Genomic DNA, 23,337 nt, shown 5'->3' on the forward strand with positions numbered 1-23,337 from the left:
GCTGACGAGAGCAAGGTGTGTATAGTTTAATATGTTGAATCCGATATTTCTTTAGATTTTAATAGATTTTTGTCACGGTGTTGGTTTATTGGCTAATAAATTAATATGAAAAATCACAAGACTATCAATAACGTTCTTCTTGAAATCTGTAAAGAACTAAGAGACATATTAAGGTTTAAACTTTAGATATTTCAATATAACGAAAAACGTGCGTTCACATACGTCATCAAATTTCCGCTATCGAACGTTTTATGACGTCATATGGTTTATTGTCTATGGTTTATAGAGCTGTAATAGTAGTATTGTGGATTGTTTGTTTACCACTAAACTACCATTTGTGTTATACAGATATGAGGGGTGGGTGGACCATAGACATCAACAAATAGAGCCGCCAATAATTTAGCAATGACACCAACATTAAAATAACTCCATCGTTTCTGTGACGTCATTCATTGCCAACTTACGAAAATAACGTTTTTTCGAAGGCGAATTTTCCAAAAGAAAATGATTAATGAAAGTATTGATTATGTCGGCTGTTATAAATACAAAACGAGTCTAATACAATCCGTTATACGTTGAGTATGTTAAATTAGATATTCCTCCCGTCTGATAATGATCAATTACCCAATATGCAACTGTAATATATGCATCATGGTGTTCCCTACATGTTCCGACCGATGAATCCCCAACATGCGCCTGTAGCACATCTCCAACGCCTCCAGCCGCCCCGTTCTGCCTGCCCGATAGTCCACATTTCGCTTCCATACAACATTATGCTCCAGACTAGAGATTTAAGTAAGGTTTTTGTAATTTTTAAACTATTCTTTAAATTATTAGATTTAAAAAATTATCATTAAATTTATTAGTAAAATTGTATTGTATTTACAAATGGTGGCTTACTGAAATTAATTAAATAAATATAAATGGAAAATATGTGATTTTAGTGGCTATCTCAAGGTGGAAGGGTTACCAGAGAGTAGCAGTTATAAGCGACCTCTACGATTAAAAATAAGTGTGAAATCATTCGGAAGATATTCCAATATCGAACTCTTTTATGTACACAGTCCGTTCGAAATATCGAGCATGATTTTATGAACTTTCTCGCCAAAATGTCGGAACTAAATTAATGAACGTTCTCCTGTGGCATTTAAATTTCGAACTCATTTAGCTCACTCCTTTCAAGAACGTCATAAATCGAAAAACTTGATTTTTAGGAGAACGTTTTTAAAGTTTAATAAAATAAAACAATGTATTAAAAATAAATATCAAGCTACTTATTGAACTTTTTAGTGTGCAACAGATCTTTTTAGGTAAAACCTGAATATTTTTTCTCCATTTGAAAAATATTAAGTACATTTAAAAAAAATAATTAAACTATACATTTCCTTCAAAATGCAAAAACAACACTTTCTGCCCTGTAGCAGGTAAATATCAAGTTAAAAATAATAATTAATAATAATAAAATAATAATAATACTCATTTGCTGGGATATAGTACATTTTCTGGGCATTCCGAAAACATGCATAACTGAATATTGACAATTTTTGATTTATGACGTTCTTGAAAGGAGTGAGCGATTTGTGTTCAGAATATTAAGAGTAGCATAATTTATCCAACTTAACGCACTTTGCTAATGATATTATCCCGTGGTATTTGAATTTCGATCTCTTTTATGTTCAGAATATCAAGAGTGACATGATTCGATGAGTTTTTGTGAACTTTCTCGCCAAAATCTCGAAACTTAACTAATGGACGTTATATTTTGTATATTGAATGCATTGTTAACTTTGTGGTATAGTATTGTTACACTCTCACTTTAAAAGTAGTATTACACAAAGTGAACGATGAATGATAAGGAGAGTGTTAAATAACCATACCACAAAGTTAACAATGCTTTCAATGTTTTTTTTTTAATGTTATTACACAAGTGAACGATGAACGTTAAGGAGAGTGTTAATTACCTCATTACAAATTATAAATAATACTTCATATAGTACCTACTTTATAAAAAATATAGTACCTATTTAATACAAAATATAGTACCTACTTAATACAAAATATAGTACCTACTTTATATTTTAAAAATAAAATTCGAAGTTCAAATTGACAGATCCGACGTTGTGCCCAGTTCGGAGCCGCCTGTAGCAAATGTAAACAAAACAAATCTTTCGATTTCGTATTTCGAACGATGACGTTCTATTTTCGAATCCCGCACCGCCGCGGCTCGCCGCTGGAGGGCGCCACCAACAATGAAACATGAAACAGCATGAAGCTGAAACAAAACACTTAAACAGTATGAAAACTGCCGCAGAGCGGGACGGGCGCTCGCTCGGATTTTTCCGCCTCGTTCGGGAAACTTCGCTACTATAACAGGGATGCCAGACCGGTGGACTACGATAATTATTTTAATAACTTCTACTCATTATTGACAGCGCTCAGTTCGTAACATTGTAACTCGACATTTAAATCGTTGTATGTCCCTAGTTTTATACAATTTGTCTTCGACTAGAGCTTTGATCTTTCTCTTTTCCACTTTTCCTACCTCCCGTCCCACTTCCAGGTATTTTCACAAATTCACGAATGTGGAATTTTGTAATTGAAATAGTACAAGTACTTGTTTTCTGTAACTAATTTATGTGAATGACTTGATATTGACTTGACTTTTTTTATATTTTCTCATTTGTTATATTTTATAAAGAAATTACTCATCGGGAATATTATTTGTAATTTTGACTTATGTATGTAATATGTTTTGAAAAAAAAAACGTTGATGTAACTATTCCGTAAAATTCCCAAATAAAATGAATATAAAATAAAGTTTTTTTTAAATATGTTTTTCACAAGTATCATGCATTAAATGAAATTGGCATATAATCTTGATTCCCTATTAAGATCACACTGCATCATTTCAGTGCCCTATACACCATATTTGGTGCGAAAAAGCCTTAGAAGAAGAAACAAACTGCTAATTTGTATTATTTTTTGACATCTTAACATAGATGAAGAAGAATATGGAAGTCTGGAAATAATCCAGATTTGTGAACAAGTTTTTTTTTTTTTTTTTTTCTCTATGCTGCTGAAACATGGACTATAAAAGCAGCAGAAAGGAGAAAAATTGATGCCTTCGAAGTGTGGTGTTGGAGGCGCATGCTCCGAATTCCATGGACAGCTAGACGCACCAATGAGTCCATTCGCCAGGAACTACGCTTGGATGGCTTGTCTCTGGCCAATATCTGTACCCGACGGATTTTCCAGTTCTTTGGACACGTTGCGCGTGGCAACGAGGATAGCCTGGAACGACTAGTTGTGATCGGTAGCCTGGAGGAAAAGAGAGGGAGAGGAAGATCCCCCACACGATGGACCGATCAAATTAAGGCAGCAGCAGGCACCTCAGTGGTTGGAGCGCTACGTGCAGTGCAGTCAAGGGATAACTGGAGAAGAGTCATTGCTTCTGCAAGGGTCGCAACCCTCAGCAATGAGGATTAAGACGGGGAAGAAGTGAACAAGTATTTCGACACACTCAAAATGTTGCTAATTTATTTTTTGCGTAGTCAGTTTTCAACTGAACGGATTAATATCCGTTATAATTTAATTTAAAATGGTTCTAAGTGTGTTGTTTTTACAACTGCATTTAAATTAAACTGACGCCAAAAAAAGTTTTAAAGAAAATAAACGATTTTATTGGAAATACAAGTTTTCAAAAAAACAAAGAAGAAAAAAAATATATAATAAAAATAAATTGTATTATCAACAAACATAAACAATAAACAATAAGTGTGAGTCCCTCTCCAAGCATAAGAGCTGAGTCTCTTTATAGGAGAGAACTGCGTTATTAATTTTAAGTTAGTAAAAGAGGAACGTCTAGAAAACGGATTAAAATTATAAAAGAAAAACGTTTGTAACACTCTCCTTTAAATTATCATTCATTATTCATAAAATGAACGATGAACGATAAGGAGAGTGTTATATTACCATACCACAAAGTTAACAATACTTTTCATATACAAAAGAAAAAAATAACAATCATAATAAATAAAATAAAAATATAAAATGAACACAGTATATATAAACGGAATATGAAGTTAACCCTTCACTGCATGACTTTTTTTTGCATGACTGCATGACTGCATTGACAGTTCGTCTTCGAGAGACAAGTGAAGTTATTATTTTGGCGTTCATAGCGCGTCTTTTGGCTAAATTATGAACTATATACGTGAGTTATGAATGTACCAATCAGTAACAACAAAGAATGGCTGCTTATATTTTTAAAGAACGTTTTAACATTAACTTTTCGGTATGTAACAAATTTGATTCACTATGCAGTGAAGAATACGCATTTAAACAGTGAATCATTACACAAGTATAAGACAAATTCAATAAGTTTTTATTTCTATAAGTATTCATCAATAGGGTCATAAATCGTATTTTGGTCTCCATCGATATTGTTTTTCGATCGCGTCTCCGGATAATAGATGGCTGTGCAAAGCCAAGTTTCGCAAGCGACAGGATGGTTTGCAATTTATGTGATCGGACCATGGGAAGCTGACCGGTGGCAGTGCTCCCACGACTCCCATGGTGTGCACCAAGGGACGTACCGAGCGCGGACCGAGTTTCTGCATTCTAAGGGCGTTTGTGCACTACACGGAATTTTACCGTCCGGCACTTCAGTTAGTATATGAATCGGATGATTGGCTTGGATTGGCTTTCCAACTTTCTTTCACTTCACTTTCATTCGTCAATATTTTACCATCTTTTGATTTGATAACTTTCATACCTCCATTTTCAGTTTCGTTTTTTGCGTTCTTTACTTCTTTCCAGAAAAGCTAAATGTTTTCTTGAAAGTGGGTTTACATTTTCATACCTTCTTCTCTCTTTAGACGATCTTTCCGTTCTCTCACTCCCAGTTTTACTTTTCTCTTACATTATTTATACCGATCTTTCATCATTTTAAAATTTTCACTTCTAACATCGTTAACTGTTATCATATTTAGCCAAAATCTGTATATAATTCTATTCTGCGGAATTATACACACATTTTTGTACAGATTTTTTGTAGAATATGAACGGCGCCCCTCTTTACTTTCTACGGCGCACCAGGGCGCCGCGGCGCACACTTTGGGAACCCCTGAGTTACGCGATAAGGCTTGGGCTATGTCGCCGGTGGCTGGTCGCCTCCCGAGGCGAGGTCTTCTCGAGAGTTCCGTAATACCGGCGCAGTAAGGAAATGCAATTGCTCACTTCCATTGTCCCACCGAGCAGGGCCGGATGTCGGCGAATCAACTGTAAAATGAAAAGAAAACGTAACGCCTTACAGTTATTCATTGTTGCGAATTCGCTTCGTATCAAAGAAACGATAGAAATTGCTATCTTAGGCGTCGGGTCTACGAGCTAAGGAAGTTGACCATTGGACCAAATTTTACAAGATCTACAAACATTTTGTTAAATAATATTATATTGATTTTAAATTTGAGTTTTACTTAGTACATAAATACCACTATTTATTACAAGAGGTATTAATAGGTAATAGAGGTACTAAGTAAAACTTTTTTTTGACATCTCATCAAAGATGAAGAAGAATATGGAAGTCTGGGCATTTACGGGGCTGACGACCGTCATAGGCTGGTTTAAGTGATCACTTTACACACGTGTAACATTCACTAATTCTACCCATTATTGACAACCACAGTACTCTAAGTGACTGCCACAAAGTGACTGCCGAAACAAGTAATGAAATATTTTACTAACTAACAAAATTATGTTAAATAACTAACTATACTAATTAATCGGTAAGGTTGCTAATCTCACCGGTGACCAGTTTGATGATGTCGGTATCGACGAAACTCGGTCACTGGTCAAATAAAATAAAAAGTGGAGAAAGCTAAATATGTAGTTGTCGTTTTATTATGGAACAATGGGAATGAAAAGGGAAAAACTAAAACTAAAAACTAATTTACTAATCACAACGCCGCTTTTCTGCAGAGCTAGGCAGAGAGAATTGAATGCCACACCAATCTGTCTTTGAAACAATCTTCGCCTCTTCCACATTAAAAACATTACTGCTTGGTTTAGAATTAAACCCCACATATCAAAAGACTGCAAATATGTATTTTCTTTTATTAGACCATTAATAAAGTATGAATTTTAAATTATTCCAGTGTATGAATAAAAACTGAAAGAGAGTAAGGTGAGAATCTAAAAGACCTGCATAAGACCGATCTTGACATACGGCATAGAAACAAGAGCTGACATCACGAGAACGAAAACCCTTCTTAGAATCACCGAAATGAAGACTCTACGACCCATTGCAGGCCTGACACTTCGCGACAGAGTAAGAAACTCTGAAATAAGAATCTGCAATGTCGAAGATGTTGTGCGATGGGGAAGAGAAATAAGACGTTTCTGGAGAGATCATGTGGGAATAGCAAGTTCGGATAGAGTAGTGAGAATTGCAGCAGGCAGCAGCATAAGAGGTAACAGACCCCCAGGAAGACCACCTAAACGATGGAGAGACCTCTCAGGAGCGGACTCTGAGAATAACAGGACACAGTCCTAGCTAAAGTAAAGACAATAATTTTGTAAATAAATTATCTGGTCAAATTATAAGCTAAAATAATAAAATGAAATGGAAATTTTCTGGCGTTTCTCGTGTATGTGATTATAACAAAGAATTCGGACCTCACATACAAATGTAAAAGTTTCTGCTCAATTAAAAAGCTTCTTCATCTCTTACCAATGAAATCGTCACTAGTGAAAATTCTAGTGATTCTTTTACGTTTCAAAATTGGATCATTATGTAGAACTTCCAAGAATTTTAGTAGTGTGGTTGTCAATCATGAATTAGTGAATGTTACACGTGTGTACATATTCTTCTTCATCTATGTTGAGATGTCAAAAAAAAATATGAAGAAGAAGAGCAGTGTATGAATGAAATGGCAAGCATTCATCTCTACGGATACATTTGTAGAACCGTTGTGTTTTGCATTTTTACTATCAGCTGTTTATCGTACTATTTCAGTGTTTATTTAGACGAATTTAATTAATTAAATTGTGAATTTAAAATTACTGGTACCGTCGACGACGCTATCTGACACAGTTGCGCGTGTGTGTGTGTGTTGAGTATACGTATAGTAATTTCACACACCTTTGGTCTCGGTTTGTCGATGACATCATGTAGTATTTCTGCTCGCCAAGGTGGTCCAACTCGACTGTACCTCGAGCCACTCACACCAGCTTGTTGGAATACAATGCGTATACGGCCGTACTAGGCGCACGGGGGGTAACTGACTTTTCGTGTATTTTAATGATGTATTAGGATTATGCAGAATTTTCGTAAGAACGACTGTGAAATTGTAGCCATATTGCTATATCCATAGATAAAAAATAAGTTCTTATATACTGCTGTAAATAGTACCTAAACGCAGAGGATACAACTGTCATTTAAAGATGTTTTTACGGTGGATTCGGACTATAAGCATAGATTTAAAAGATACCTATTTGTGAAATTGTTGCCGTATTGCTATAATATATCCATAGTTAAAAAATAGTTTTTCTGAACTCCTGTAAATAGTACCTAAATGCCAATGGTACAGCTGTCATTTAAAGGCGGATTACGCAAAATTTTGGCAAAATATTTGTCGTAAAAATATATTTGCTGTATTCTTGGGGAAATTACGCTTTTCTGTACTGCTGTCCAATACAAAACACAACGCGGAAAACTGGTATTTTCTTGCTGGTTTTGATTTATACAGCGTTTTGCAAGATGTCGCCTGTCAAATTGTAGTAGTTTTTTGCTATATTCATAGCGTTAAAATACGGTTTTCTCCCGTACTAAGCCCAGGGATGGGCGCTTTCTTAATTATGATAGATTCTATCAACATTCACCGTTCTACCCACGATTGACAACCATGTTGATCGAATGTTACATGTGTGTAAGTAAGTCTGGATCCGACATTCACCATGCTACCTACGATTGACAACCACGTTAATCGAGTGTTACACGTGTGTAAAGTGATCGCTTAACAAGCCTAAGCCTGATCATAAGCCCCGTAAATACCCAGACTTCAAAATTCATCTTCATCTATGTTGAGATGTCAAAATATAAAATAACCTTTTAAATGGAGGAACCCAGATTTTTTGAGTATTTGGACACATTCAAAATGTTCTGTACTAGTTCATGCGTTTACAAAAGTAACCATTTCGTCAGGCCTTGTTATTTTATGCACTATTTTGTGTCCTCCTCCGTAGTGTAGTGGTCAGCGCGTTGGCTTCCGTGCTGGAGGTCCCGGGTTCGATTTCCAGGGGGGTCAAAATAAATATGAGTGATTTTTCACTCATATTTATTTCATATCACCCTGGATTAGTATAAGAAGCGCAGGGTTGATCACATTGCCTTTATGCAATTAACGACCAAGATAACACTGTGTCGATACGATGCAGTGCCCTATGCACAATTGGGTGCGATAAGGGATATAAAAAATAAATTTAAAAAATTGTGTAAAGAAGAATAAATTTGTTTGTCGAAAGTATAAATTATTATACTGCACGTATCAAATATGTAATATTATCAGTTATTTTCTCGAATTTACTCGAATGTAGATACCCCCACTGCGCTTAGTAAGGCAGTACTGTACGTCAAAGTGTTGGTGACAGGTAGGTTAGGAGGGGAGGTACTACACACTACACACCTTCACGCACTGATTGACTGTGTTCTGCGTTGATCCGTGCTGATGCAGACGTATGCCGTAATCGCCTGTCATTTGGAGAGATCGTGCATCTGACCCCTAAACGTCAGCTGGCAGATTTTAGTGTGGTTCAACCATTATCTAGTCAACCATATTCGTTTTGAGGTATAACGTAGAGAAATTAAGTTTTTCTATTATAGTATGTTATACTATACTATTATATTACAAGAGTCTTATTGGAATGATTATTTGTTTATTTTACGAACAACCTTTTCATTACTTATTTGATTAAATTTTATTACATGTTTGACAGGCGCCGTAGCGTAGTTGGGTAGACGCTCGACTGCGAAACTGGTATCCCGAGTTCGATACTCGCTAATCGCAAAATAAATCGAAGAAAGAAATTTTCGTAGTGGGGGTGTTTGTGATGTACTTTTTACATTTTCCATACCCATCCTTACTATACACCTGCAGACAAGCCTCTAAAATTAGAGGCTTTGCGGGTTATTCCTTAAAAATAAAATAAAAACTAAAACTAACTAACCATCACGCTGCTTCCCCGCAAGGGTAGGCAGAGAGAATAGAACGCCACACCACTCTGTCTTTGCAAACATTCTTCGCCTCTTCCACGTTCATGCATCTCCTCATACAAACCCGCCGATTGTTACGACTCCTAACCTGACCACTTTCAGGTATTTGGCATACCTGATCGTGCCATGTTTTTCTCGGTCTTCCTCTGCTCTTTTTTCCACTTACATTCGCCTCATAAATTTGTTTTACCGTTCTTTCCTCACTCATTCGTTCTACATGTCCAAACCATCTCAACACACCTTTCTTAATATTATAAATAAAAAAATAAAAACTAATACATAAATAAAAAAACATTATAATAATAATATTATATGCACTGCTGCAAAGTAAGGATTCGCTTTGTTTGCTACTAACGACGGCTTACGGAAAATATATTTTCACGTCATAAAATGTGATGGTTTTCCTAATCCGCAACTTGCACGTGTCGACAATATCAAATACCACGTGCCGCCAAATGACGTCACCGCCACAAACTATCAAGTGCTATTGGTATGATGTCATTTTTATATTGTTGAAGATAATGTATTATATTAATTATTTTAGTTTTACTACGCACATCGTTAGAACACTGGGGTCTATGTGTGAACAATATTTTTTTAATAGATTTGGTGTTTAATTTGCAGAACTCCGTTTTAATTTATATATGAAATATTAAAATCAAACACTGATTTTCAGAGTCTACTGAATTGTATTTTATTATTAAAAACACATTAAAAACAACTACTTTAGTTTGAAAATGCCATTAAAGGCGAATTTATTTAATAATAAATACAGACTCGAAAAATTAGTTTTTTTTTATAATTCACATATCTTAGTCATACAGAAGACAGTGACCAAGTGCATTCTTTACAAAAACGTGATCATTGACTATTTGATATCTTACTAGCTTAATATTGCCCTGAAAAAAATTGCAAAACTGCATTGATGTTTACTTTCTTAACAGAGCAAAAGTGACTTAAATGGCCCTCCTGAACATTTTACGTTTTGGTAGTTGGTCACTTTCTCCTGTACGACTACGATATATATATAACAACTATCAACAGAAAATGAGAATTTATTTTTAATTAATGTTTTACTTAGTAATTACGACTGTTTCTTAAAATTTAATGCGACACGTTTTACGATGCATTCTGCACCATTTTCAAACGCCTTTTCGTAAATGGTGTTTGAAAATCATGCGGAATGCATCGGAACACGTGTCACATTAGATTTTAAAAAATACTGACATCTACTAAGTCAAAATTAAACAAAAATGTATAGATAATGCCACAAATTGACTGTCTAATCAATTAATGAAATAAGAACTTATAGATTTTTGTGGACAACTCACGAATTGATAACCCTGAAATACACATTTCACAGAAAAAAAAGATGTGTCAGGTTGTGGTCCCGCAGTTAGTGTAGCGGACTCTTGATTCAGAGTTTCTCGGTTCGAACCCACTCTTCCACAATTTGATACATATTTCTAATGATGAGCCGCTTAGGCTCACAGAAATAGTCTGAAATTGAAGTATTTTTGTAAATAATAAAAATAAAAATATTTCTAAAAATGTAAAAAGTAAGCAATCCATTCATGGTCTTGAGTTCAGATTTTGGGTCAAATTTATGTACTCTAATTGAACGATAAACGTATTTTTTTGTAAATATTATTCCATATGTTTGTTTTGTATACTTTAATTACTCGCTAATCAACATAATAATGAATAATCACTTACTCCCACATATGCAATAATTGTAAAGTAATAACGCTTGTTAAATTTAAATTATGTCTCTATTGTCAAACCATCGTAAGTAAAATAAATTACAAAAAGACATAAGGCATGTAATATTTTTCTCAAAATGAAAATATACTAGTACATTGATTCCTTCATTAATGTTAATACTATATAAATATGTACAATATGGTTTCAATTTTGTTTTTTTTAATGCTCATGCAGCACAGTACAGGTGATACATGTGTAACTTCTTAAAAATAAATAATAAGAGAGATTCAGTGTGAGACAAGAGAGAGAGGGCATATCCCAAAAAATACAACAATTCAAAATTTGCATAAAATATTATGTTTATTAAGTATTTACAGTGTGATTAATTGGTGTTTCAATTTCTTATACTGATATTTGTATTTACATTCATATATAATTATTTTTTTCCAATCACAGAACGCAAACGTGAAAAACCTAAATAATCACAAAACTCAATGATAAATAATACTTATATACCGCGTGGTACCTCACTGTTCATATATCGCTCACTCCTTTCAAAAACGTCATAAATAAAAAATCGTCAATTTTCAGTTGCGCATGTTTTCGGAATACCCAGAAAATGTACTATATCCCAGCAAAATCGGCATATTTTTAACTCAATATTTACCTGCTACAGGGCAGAAAGTGTTGTTTTTGCATTTGAAGAAAATGCATTGTTTAATTTTTTATTTACATAAACTAAATGTTTTTCAAATGGAGAAATAACCTTCAGGGTTTACCTAAAAAGATCAGATACACAGTAAAAAGTTCAATAAGTGGCTTGATATTTATTTTTAATACATTGTATTATATTTTGAAACTTTAAAAACGTTCTCCTGAAAATTCTTTTTTTTTATTTATGCCGTACTTGAAAGGAGTGAGCGATATGTCGCATGCGATGGTGTTAAAATTCACCTTTAAAATTGATAAACAAATCGTAAGAGCGTTATATCATTAAAATATTATATTAAATTCTAGTGCACATTTGGCCAGCGTTCTCAGTTTGATACCACGCAAAAGTAATGAATTATTGAAACATACAAGTCAATATTTAATCAAATACAAATACACATATGTATATTTATGCAGTGCAGTTATAACTAGTGGAGTGTGCGAGTGTGTGTAAATTTACAATGATCGCAAAAGTGGTCACGCTATGTTTTTGCGTATTGGTTCTCACAGAAGGCGCGTACGGCATTCATCAGTGAGTTGATATATTCATATTTCTATATGTATGGTATATATATATATATATATATATATATATATATATATATATATATATATATATATATATATATATATATATATATATATATATATATATATATATATATATATATATATATATATATTATTTGTCCGCTTCCGTAGTGTAATGGTCAGCACGCTCGGCTACCGTTCTGGGGGTCCCGGGTTCGATTCTCAAGGGGGGTAAAATAAATATAAGTGATTTTTTCACTCTAATATTCATTCAATATTACCCTGGACTGGTACCTGAAGCGGAGGGCTGATCACCTTTCCTTCGTGTGTTAACGATCAAGATAACACTGTGTTTACATAACGCAGTGCCCTTTACACCATTGGGGGTGCGGATAAGGGTTTGTAAAAACAAATTATCGCCTTCTTTATTTATTTATTGTTGTTGTTTTTGTTGACAGGGAGGCCCTAACCGCGTGGGGCGCCCGCGTGGGACCACGCTCCCAGCGCGTTCCAGCAGACTCTCTACAGCTACTCTTCAATGACCTGAATCTCTACCCCACCAAGACGCAAGGTAGGAATATTACCATGATCCTGGAATACATATCACCAAGTTTGTTTCCAAATTCGTCCAGCTAAAAACCTGCGACGAAAAAAACTGTCGATAGGCACAGAATGTCAAGAAGCTCTACATCTCATTCGCTTGTACATCCATAAATATCGAAGCTCTCAGAAGTAGGTGCTAATTGTAGCAGGGTGTGGTCGGCTGTCCAAACTCAAAAAACAGTAAGGGACATTTTTTTGAGAAAGGTTATTTTGCATTTTTGGACTAAGTAGATTCTACTTAGTCCAAAAATACAAAAAAAAAACGTTACAGACTTTTAAATAACTCCATCGTTTCTGTGACGTCATTCATTGCCAACTTACGAAAATAACGTTTTTTCGAAGGCGAATTTTCCAAAAGAAAATATTAATTATATCGGCTGTTATAAACACAAAACGAGTCTTATACAATCCTTTATAGGTTGAGTGTGTTAAATTAGATATTCCTCCCGTCTGACAAAGATCCATTCAGTGCCCTAAGCGTCATTACGCAAACGTACGCGAAAAGAAAAGGAGATTCAATAACGCGGTCAAGGTATTAAGGCAGAGGTACAGGCAATACATTTCTTGAACGAATTCTAAGCTTGACAGCTCTTGATTTTTTTTAACAAATGAGCTGAAAGTCATTATTGTTAGCTCATAAGTATGACTCACTGGAGATAATCGCACGGTATTAGCTTCTAATCCAGTGGTTCTTAACCGGTGCTCCGCGAGCGTGTTGCAAGTGCTGCGCGAAATTATGAAAACCGAAGTTAAACGCAGCAGCCAGACTGAATTTTGGAATTTCTTTATTCAGTCACATCATTCCACTACTTCACAAACTGTGCTGGTTACTTCTTCTTCTTCTTTTTGTAGATCCTAGGGATCTGTTTGTGCCTCCGCATGTCGCTCTTGGGATGTTGACTCCCAGCTGTCTTTCCATCTTTTCGGAGGTCTGCCTGGGGGTCTGCGTCCTTCAGGGTTGCCTTGTAGGGCGATATGTGGAAGTCTGTCTTCTGACATTCTTTTTTTATGTTCATTCCAGTATCGCCTTCGTTGTCGTCCCCACCTCACGATATCCTCCGTCTTACACATGCGCCGGATGTCAGTATTTCTTACTCGGTCTCGCAATGTGTTTCCGGTTATGGATTGTTATGGTACTGGTTATGCTTTCCCTGAAGGGTTGAGTATAAACTCTGCCTACTCATGTATAAATCAATACATAATATGGCTCCAGAGTATCCAAAGGAGCTGCGTATTCCAGATGAATTGGTTGATAGACGTCTCATGCTTCGATCGCCTACAACAGCTGCAATGGGCAAAGTGATCTTAGTATTGTGCGGATTTGGTGGAGGGTTTGAAGATATACAAGTATAATGCTAAAATATTTTCACTCAATACAATTACATACAAACATTTTTTCCGAGTGAATATTCCTGTATTTGTGAAATCTTTATCTAACACAGTTTTTTTGTGTGATTTAGTATATACCTGATTTATACGGGGTTATAGTTTGTATTATCAGTGTTTTTCATCTTAAATGTCCCAGTTATCCCACGTTTTACATTAAATTCACACCCGGCAAATCGAAATTCTTAGGGCGTCTGTCCACTACACGGGATTTCCCCGTCCGGCAGTCCGGTTTTGAAAAATGAAAACCTCTACGACATGTCGCTACAGTTTAGCGTGATCAAATTTACGCGGAACGTGTTCACGCACCGATTAAGAGCTTCGATCCAAAGAAAGAAAGACAAAAGCAAAAGCCAATCCAATCCAATCGTCGTTTTAAAACGCTAACTGACGTGCCGGATGGTAAAATTAAACGGAATTACACGGAATTCCGGGTAGTGAACAAGCGCCCTATTACCATATTTTAAATACTTATTCGCAATCTTAATTTCATCAACTTTTGAAATACCTGCGTTATGTTTTATTTCTTATGTGAAGTACATTCCAGGAAATAACCTGTCTCTCAATTATAAAATTTGAAGTAAACAATTACATAGTTGGGATTCTTTATCAGCTACGATCTGTAATCTAAACACAGTCGATAAAAAACAGATGGGTACTGACAAGTCCTTAGAAACGAGCAAATAGCTAGCTAAACGAGACTTGGCATAAATTATTAGCGTAATTTTTTGAAACCGCATAAATCATGTTTGTGCAGTGCCTTATATAAAATATTTTAAATATTATTTTTTGACATCTCCTCAAAGATGAAGAAGAATATGAAAGTCTCGGCATTTACGGGGCTGATGAGCGTCATAGACTGGTTAAAGTTTAATCACTTTACACATGTGTAACATTCACTAATTCTACCCATGATTGACAACCACACTACTCTAATTCTTGGAAGTTCTATATATATATATATATATATATATATATATTGAAAAATTACTCTTGAATCTATATATATATATATATATATATATATATATATATATATATATATATATATATATATATATATATATATATATATATATATTACTCTTGAATATATATATATATATATATATATATATATATATATATATATATATATATATATATATATATATATATATATATATATATATATTTTGAAAAATTACTCTTGAATCACTAGAACTTCACTTGAGACCAAAAATTATATCAAAATAACTCCTGTAACTGGAGATAATCCACATTTTGAGAACAAGTATTTGGACACACTCAAAATGTTGTAAATATTTTAAATGCTACATACAAAATATTTCAATAATAGTAGCCGCTTCAATATTCGTATTATAAGATGGAACGATGTCATTAGAAATAGATACTAGTTTTCTCATTACAAATCTTGGGGATGCCACGGAACTATTCTAGGCAAATCTTCGTATCATATATTTAAAAACGTTCAATTAAGCTAGATGGAGCAGTAAAATTTAAAAGAAAACACTTGTCTTATACCACTTGAGTTATAATGATTTAATTTTAACATACAATAAATAAAATGGAGTGTTGTCATTAGAAATAGACACCACAGTAATCTCTTTACAAGATAGAGCGTTTTCGTTAGAAATAGGCACTGCAAAGTTCTCATTATAAGATAGTAACATGTCATTAGAAATAAGCACTACAATATTCTCAACATTTTTCATAAGACACTTGACCATTTTAGGTAAATCTCCGAATCACATTTAAAACAGTAAATCAATCAAGATGGAGCGTTTTTGTCAGAAATAGGCACCACAGTACCTTCTCTCATCGCAGGATGGAGCGACATTATTAGATGTAGGCACCACAGTATCCTCATCAGAAGATGGAGCGATGTCATTAAAAATAGGCACCACAGTGTTCTCATCACAAGATGGAGCGATGTCATTAGAAATAGGCACCACAGTACGGCTGTCCAAACTTAAAACATAGTAAGGGACATTTTTTGTAGTACTTTTTTTTTGCATTTTCGGACTAAGTAGAATTTACTTAGTCCAAAAATGCAAAAAAAACGTACTACAAAAAATGTCCCTTTTGTGTTTTGAGTTTGGACAGCCGAGTACTCATAATAAATGCCTAGGGTGACACGAGATCATTCTAGACAAAACATAGATCATATATTTAAAAACATCTTTTGCTTCTTTACTGTCAAACCAGACCACATAAGACACTGCATTTATTGTGCAAGTACTTGGTATTTCGTATTGCATCCACACCGGTATATATTGTATATTTGGTAGATATTAAAACCTTGACATTTGATGTAGGAACATATGCATCATATAAATACATTTTAAAAAGCCTACATGTACTGCTATTATATACCATACAATCTATTGAACAAGGATATTGCTCATTTAATGTCTTAATTGTAGATCATAAAGTGATTAAAAATTATAATAACAGTATTCCGAATATAATGAGTCTGTCACTCATGAGCTAAAATAATATTAGGCAATAAATCATGCAGGCAAATAGGTAGGAACATCGTGTGTTTTTTTAGATTGCGCATTATTATATATTTTGTATGTATTATTTTTTGGAAGTCTGGTACATACGTACATCGATTAAACATTTTGGATCTTCGTCTGGTTGAGTTCTACCTCGTATAAAGTACGGATGCACTTACATGATTTATCATGGCTTTTATAGAAAACAAATGGCATCGAATGTAAGAGAAGAATTTCTTGAATGTTTTTCGCAGATACTTTGTGGCACATTTTATAAACTATTTAAAATAAAACAACTTTGTTTTAACCACTTTTTATTAGTACATGGGTAGAATTGGTGAATGTTACACGTGTGTAAAGTGAATTATAGGAGTTATTTTCATATTATTTGTTGCCACCGCATCAAAGATGAGAAGAATATGGAAGTCTGGGCATTTTCATCTCACCAATAGATATCTCTGGTGAAGTTCTAATGATTCAAGAACAACGTTTCGAAATTGGTTCATATATATAGAACTTCCAAGAATTCGAGTAGTATGGTTGTAAATAATGGGTCGAATTGGTGAACGTTACAGTGTGTTGTGATCGCTTAAACCTGGCTATGACGGTCGTCAGCCCCGTAAATGCCCAGACTTCCTTCATATTTGATGAGATGTCAAAAAATAATATGAAATAATAATAAATTGTCGTTCATTTTATACTTCTTTGTCATTTTAAATCAACTGTGAACAGTCATCGATATGTATTACTTAAATAGGATCAATTGTCCGCCTCTGTAGTGTAATGGTCAGCACGCTCGGCTACCGTTCTGGAGGTCCCGGGTTCGATTCCCAGGGGGGTCAAATAAATATAAGTGATTTTTTCACTCTAATATTTATTCAATATTACCCTGGACTGGTACCTGAAGCGGAGGGCTGATCACCTTTCCTTCGTGTGTAAACGATCAAGATAACACTGTGTTCATATGAAGCAGTGCCCTATGCACCATTGGGGTGCGGATAAGGGTTTTATTATTTATTAAATAGCATCTATTGTACCAGCAGATCTTATCCTGACTCCAATCACTTAGGTTCGCGTGTACTGTTTGTTAGGCAACTCACCAAATTGAAAATGAACTCATCGATTTCTCAAGATTGGCTCGAATCGTTATGGGAACGGTTTTATATAATACTCAATTCATGTTTGCCGTTTTTCTAAACACGCCATAAGAAATGGATAATGTGTTTATGTTTATGGACAGTGCAAAAAATCTGATCAAAGCGATTTTATTAAAATAATCGCCCGCAAAAAATCATCTAATTGAATGTTTAACACTAATTATAAAAACGAGAAAAAAGGCAAGGCGAAGATTATGAGTAGTAATAAATAATATTTTATCAGAACAATATATTTTATACGATTGTTTGACTGCAATAATGTTTTGAGTTTATTTTATTTTTATTTATTTATTTATTTTTCAAAACATATTACATACATGGGTCATATATAATATTCCCGATGAGTAATTTATATTTCTCATTTTGGGACATGGAATTAAGGTTAACAAGACTGGAACACAAATAATAAAGTTACTTTTTTTTTAAATAACCAAAACTAATACATGGCAAAATATAAAAACAATAAACAGGTATAATAAATAGGCATAAGAAGCATATTTAAAATAAATAAATGAGAAAACATAAGGTTGACGTGGTGAAACCACGTTTCTCCTCTAGCCTGGCAAAAATAATCAATTATCAATCGTTTAATTTAATTAGTCTTAGAAAAAAAAAAAAAAAAAAAATTCTGTGCGCTCAAATATTTTTTTATGGCTCCGACCTTTTATAATTTACCTGTCGTAAAACTAAAATGTATTTAAAAGGTTTGAATCATAAAAAAAACTGTCGCCAACCCGCTGGCCTGTAAAGGGATTATTTGCCGGCGGTTTTTATGATTATAGTAAAATCATTTGTTTACGATATAGCGCAAATAAAATTATTGCTAATTGATGTCTAGACGTTGAAAATTTTGGGGGTGGATACAAGCGCACCGTCAGCCAATGAAAAATGGTTTCGAGGGCGTGATCTTCAAGAAGAGAAACTGAATATAACGGGAAGAAATCAGTGGGATCGATCTCTTGGAAGCCGGCAGTTGGTCGGAATACTCTCTTAGAAGCCAACAGTTGGAAGGATCAGTTGGGAGGAATCAGTCGTAAAAGGAAAGACCGACCAGTCGGACTGGTCGGAATAATGACTTGGAAGCCGGGACTTGGAAGTCAGACTTGGAAGCCAACAATTGGAAGGATCAGTTGGAGGGAGTAAGTCGTAAGAGGAGATCGACCAGTCGGACGGCTGGTCAGTCAGAAGACACAGAGAAGAAGAAGAGTTGGACGGAGCATTCGGAAAATCAGTGGGATCGAGGAGTTGGAAGGAGCAGTCGGGAGAGATCAGGGGGATCGAGCAGTCGGGAGAAATCAGTTAGAAGGAGCATACCTACACCAGGTTTTAAGACTTAAGTGAGGAGAAGAGCGGGAGCTCTACGCCGGGAGAGAGAGAAGATAGAAAAAAGGAAGTTACTCATCCGGAGTATCAAAAGCAGACCCACGCCGGGTCATAAGCCTCAAATTAAGAGCTGAAGCTCTACTAGGAGAAGAAGAAGATAAGAAGCAAGAATCATCGCACGGCGCCCCGTCATAAGAAGAACCTCATCCCAGCATCCAACGGCGCAGCTTTTTCACAAAGGATCACGGCCACACCAGCATCATGGCGCATCTTTTCCACCAAAGGTTAGAATAAGTTTAATTTAAGATAGGGTTAATTAATTTTAAGCTAATTTAAGATAGCAATTCAAGATTAGTTTAAGTTAAAGTCGCTTTCGTATAATTATTTTATTTTTAATTAAATTAATTTAAGTATATTTTTTGTGCAGAATTTTCTTTCATCTCCCTACCCTTCCATCAATATTCCCAAGGTATATCAGCTTGAAAAGGTGGGCGACGTCAATTGGCGCCCAAAACGTGTCGGCCATCGAAATATTGTAAATTTCGAGGTTCGCGACCCTGAGAAAACTTACAAAAAAATTTATATGTATAGGAATACATATTTTTTTTGTTTATTGACAGTCCCATTTTAAGCTGATTACCTTGAGAAAGGGGTAGGAGATTGTAGAAGATAAAGAAAGTAAATATTTACACATTTTATGCATATGTTTTTTTTGTCAAATTAATTTTAAATACACATTTACATATATTTTTTTGCTCTCTCTTGTTTTAATACAATACAGGTGTGGTGTTAGGTAATTCGATTTTTTTTTATTGATCGATTAACGTGACCGTAAACAAACAAAAATATGCCTCTAACTAGAAACGGCACGTTGCGTGAGCAAGGGGAGAACGAAGAGAGAGAAATAGATGCTTGGGAAAATGAGATAAAGAAAGATCTCCGGATACATTTATTAGGAATAGGATTTAAAGTCCAAATGCAAATCGGAACGCAAGGAACATTTTTGGTAGACAGAGGAAATAAATCTGTATACGACTTACGCGTAGCGCCGGGAGTTACTGAACCACCCGAATCTAGGGATAATTAGTTTAAATATTATATTTACCCACTAGTATAACCATGTACGAACAGAAGTAGTAAATAAGTTAGGAAATAGACAAATATTAATAATTTAATTGAAGATTGATTTTTTTGCCATTACAAGGCGGGGTGGATTGACGTGGTGAAACCACGTTTCTCCTCTAGCCTGGCAAAAATAATCAATTATCAATCGTTTAATTTAATTAGTCTTAGAAAAAAAAAAAAAAAAAAATTCTGTGCGCTCAAATATTTTTTTATGGCTCCGACCTTTTATAATTTACCTGTCGTAAAACTAAAATGTATTTAAAAGGTTTGAATCATAAAAAAAACTGTCGCCAACCCGCTGGCCTGTAAAGGGATTATTTGCCGGCGGTTTTTATGATTATAGTAAAATCATTTGTTTACGATATAGCGCAAATAAAATTATTGCTAATTGATGTCTAGACGTTGAAAATTTTGGGGGTGGATACAAGCGCACCGTCAGCCAATGAAAAATGGTTTCGAGGGCGTGATCTTCAAGAAGAGAAACTGAATATAACGGGAAGAAATCAGTGGGATCGATCTCTTGGAAGCCGGCAGTTGGTCGGAATACTCTCTTAGAAGCCAACAGTTGGAAGGATCAGTTGGGAGGAATCAGTCGTAAAAGGAAAGACCGACCAGTCGGACTGGTCGGAATAATGACTTGGAAGCCGGGACTTGGAAGTCAGACTTGGAAGCCAACAATTGGAAGGATCAGTTGGAGGGAGTAAGTCGTAAGAGGAGATCGACCAGTCGGACGGCTGGTCAGTCAGAAGACACAGAGAAGAAGAAGAGTTGGACGGAGCATTCGGAAAATCAGTGGGATCGAGGAGTTGGAAGGAGCAGTCGGGAGAGATCAGGGGGATCGAGCAGTCGGGAGAAATCAGTTAGAAGGAGCATACCTACACCAGGTTTTAAGACTTAAGTGAGGAGAAGAGCGGGAGCTCTACGCCGGGAGAGAGAGAAGATAGAAAAAAGGAAGTTACTCATCCGGAGTATCAAAAGCAGACCCACGCCGGGTCATAAGCCTCAAATTAAGAGCTGAAGCTCTACTAGGAGAAGAAGAAGATAAGAAGCAAGAATCATCGCACGGCGCCCCGTCATAAGAAGAACCTCATCCCAGCATCCAACGGCGCAGCTTTTTCACAAAGGATCACGGCCACACCAGCATCATGGCGCATCTTTTCCACCAAAGGTTAGAATAAGTTTAATTTAAGATAGGGTTAATTAATTTTAAGCTAATTTAAGATAGCAATTCAAGATTAGTTTAAGTTAAAGTCGCTTTCGTATAATTATTTTATTTTTAATTAAATTAATTTAAGTATATTTTTTGTGCAGAATTTTCTTTCATCTCCCTACCCTTCCATCAATATTCCCAAGGTATATCAGCTTGAAAAGGTGGGCGACGTCAAGGTAAGAAGCATATTCAAAATAAACAAATGAGAAAATATAAAAAAAAAAACATAAGGTAAAACCAAAATAAGAAAATATTTTCATTAATTGATTCGGCAGTCCGATGGTGCATATGGCACAGTGTTATCTTGATCTTTAACACATGAAGGAAAATTGATCGACCCTTTGCTTCAGGCGTAAAGTCCAGCGTTCGCTCGGCTACCATTCTGGAGGTTCCGGGTTCAATTCCCAGGGGGGAAGGTCAAATAAATATAAGTGATTGTTTACTGTATTATTTTTTCAATACTACCCTGGACTGGTACCTGAAGCAAAGGGCTGATCACCTTTCCTTCATATGTTAACGATCAAGATGACACTGCGTTTTTTTTTATGATGCAGTGCCCTAAGCACCATTACGGTGCGGATAAGGATTTGAGTTTGAATTTATGATTTATGTAAAGTACCTATTTAGAATCCGTTCGTATTCGCGCATACTTTTAATACAAGCTGCCATAATAAGGAACGATATTACGTAACGATTTTTTCTGATGACATGTATGTATTTAATTTCTGTCGGTTGGTATTACCAAAACGCCCATTGTTCTACACTTTTGCGTTTATCTAGCCAGGATCAATCGATTAGATTACATCAGATATTTTTCTCCGAACATCAAGATGATGACATTGAGAAATAGACAGTGTCTGGATTCAATACTCCCATACACCGAACGCAAAACCTCGGCAATGATTTCGCGGACCATATCGATATCTGGAATATGTCACTTCCTAACTATAAAGCGATAATAATTACAATATTTCAGGCTAATGCATAATTCCTGGTTTTATATGTTCACCCTTGTTTACATAAAGTACTTTTCGAACCAACAATATACTTAATAGTATTTATAAGTAATTTTCAATTTGTCTACAACAAAATAATCAGTTTAATTTATATTTGATGCACTTACTTTGTGATTTTCCATTTTATAATTAAAATGTAACTTTGTTTTAAAATCACTGTAAATATTTTATGATAAGTTTCGAAGCTAACCGCTTCTTTATCAAGACTGATTAATATTAAGTATTAATATTAATCAGTCTTGATAAAGAAGCGGTTGGCTTCGAAACCGGTAGACATTATAATTAAGTTATAATAAAATATTTATAATGATTTTAAAACAAAGTTACATTTTAATAGTAAAATAATCAGTTTTATTTTTAATAAAAGTTATCCTTGTATGTTTTTTGGATTTTATGTTTGGTGTGCCGCGAATTTTCCTGACAGAAAGAGAAAGAGAAAATATATTATTTTATCACAAAGCCTACAACGTAAATTGTACGACTAAAAAGTGTTTAAAAAAACAATTACGTAAAATGCTACCTGGATTTAGTGAAAATTAAGTTGCGACTTAACGAATACTTGGCATTTTTTTTTATTAAAAAGAAAAATATTTGTGTTTCATTTTTTACACAAATATTTCAATTTCATACTATTTCTGTGAGCCTGAGCGACTCATTATTAGAAATAGGTATCAATTTGTGGTAGAGTGGGTTTGAACCGAGAAACTCTGACTTAAGTGTCCGCGACACTAACCACGAGACCACAACCCGACACATTAATAGGACGTTTTTAATTTCATAACATTTGACCACATTTTTT

General features: G+C 34.9%; 1 protein-coding gene and 1 long non-coding RNA gene across 8 annotated transcripts in view; both read left to right on the forward strand.

Moving 5' to 3' along the window:
* raw (NDT-like domain-containing protein raw) overlaps positions 1–23,337 on the forward strand; it is a 178,501-nt gene that overhangs the window by 92,293 nt on the left and 62,871 nt on the right. For 5 of the 7 annotated variants that reach the window (XM_088260649.1, XM_088260647.1, XM_088260645.1 and 2 more), the window contains one exon: positions 12,676–12,788. In XM_088260649.1, the coding sequence (XP_088116775.1) occupies positions 12,676–12,788 (113 nt within the window). Of the gene's footprint in view, positions 1–11,990; positions 12,219–12,675; positions 12,789–23,337 lie in introns of those variants that run through there. The other 2 variants (XM_088260648.1, XM_088260643.1) reach the window with 2 other exon arrangements.
* On the forward strand, positions 722–2,817 carry LOC148309102 (uncharacterized). The gene is made up of 2 exons (XR_015837600.1): positions 722–795; positions 2,111–2,817. It is a non-coding gene; the product is annotated as an uncharacterized LOC148309102 (long non-coding RNA).

The sequence above is a fragment of the Brachycentrus maculatus genome, unplaced genomic scaffold (genome assembly GCF_059751285.1).
Source record: "Brachycentrus maculatus isolate JH-2025_06_01 unplaced genomic scaffold, ASM5975128v1 h1tg000139l, whole genome shotgun sequence".
NCBI classification, from domain to species: Eukaryota; Metazoa; Arthropoda; class Insecta; order Trichoptera; family Brachycentridae; genus Brachycentrus; species Brachycentrus maculatus.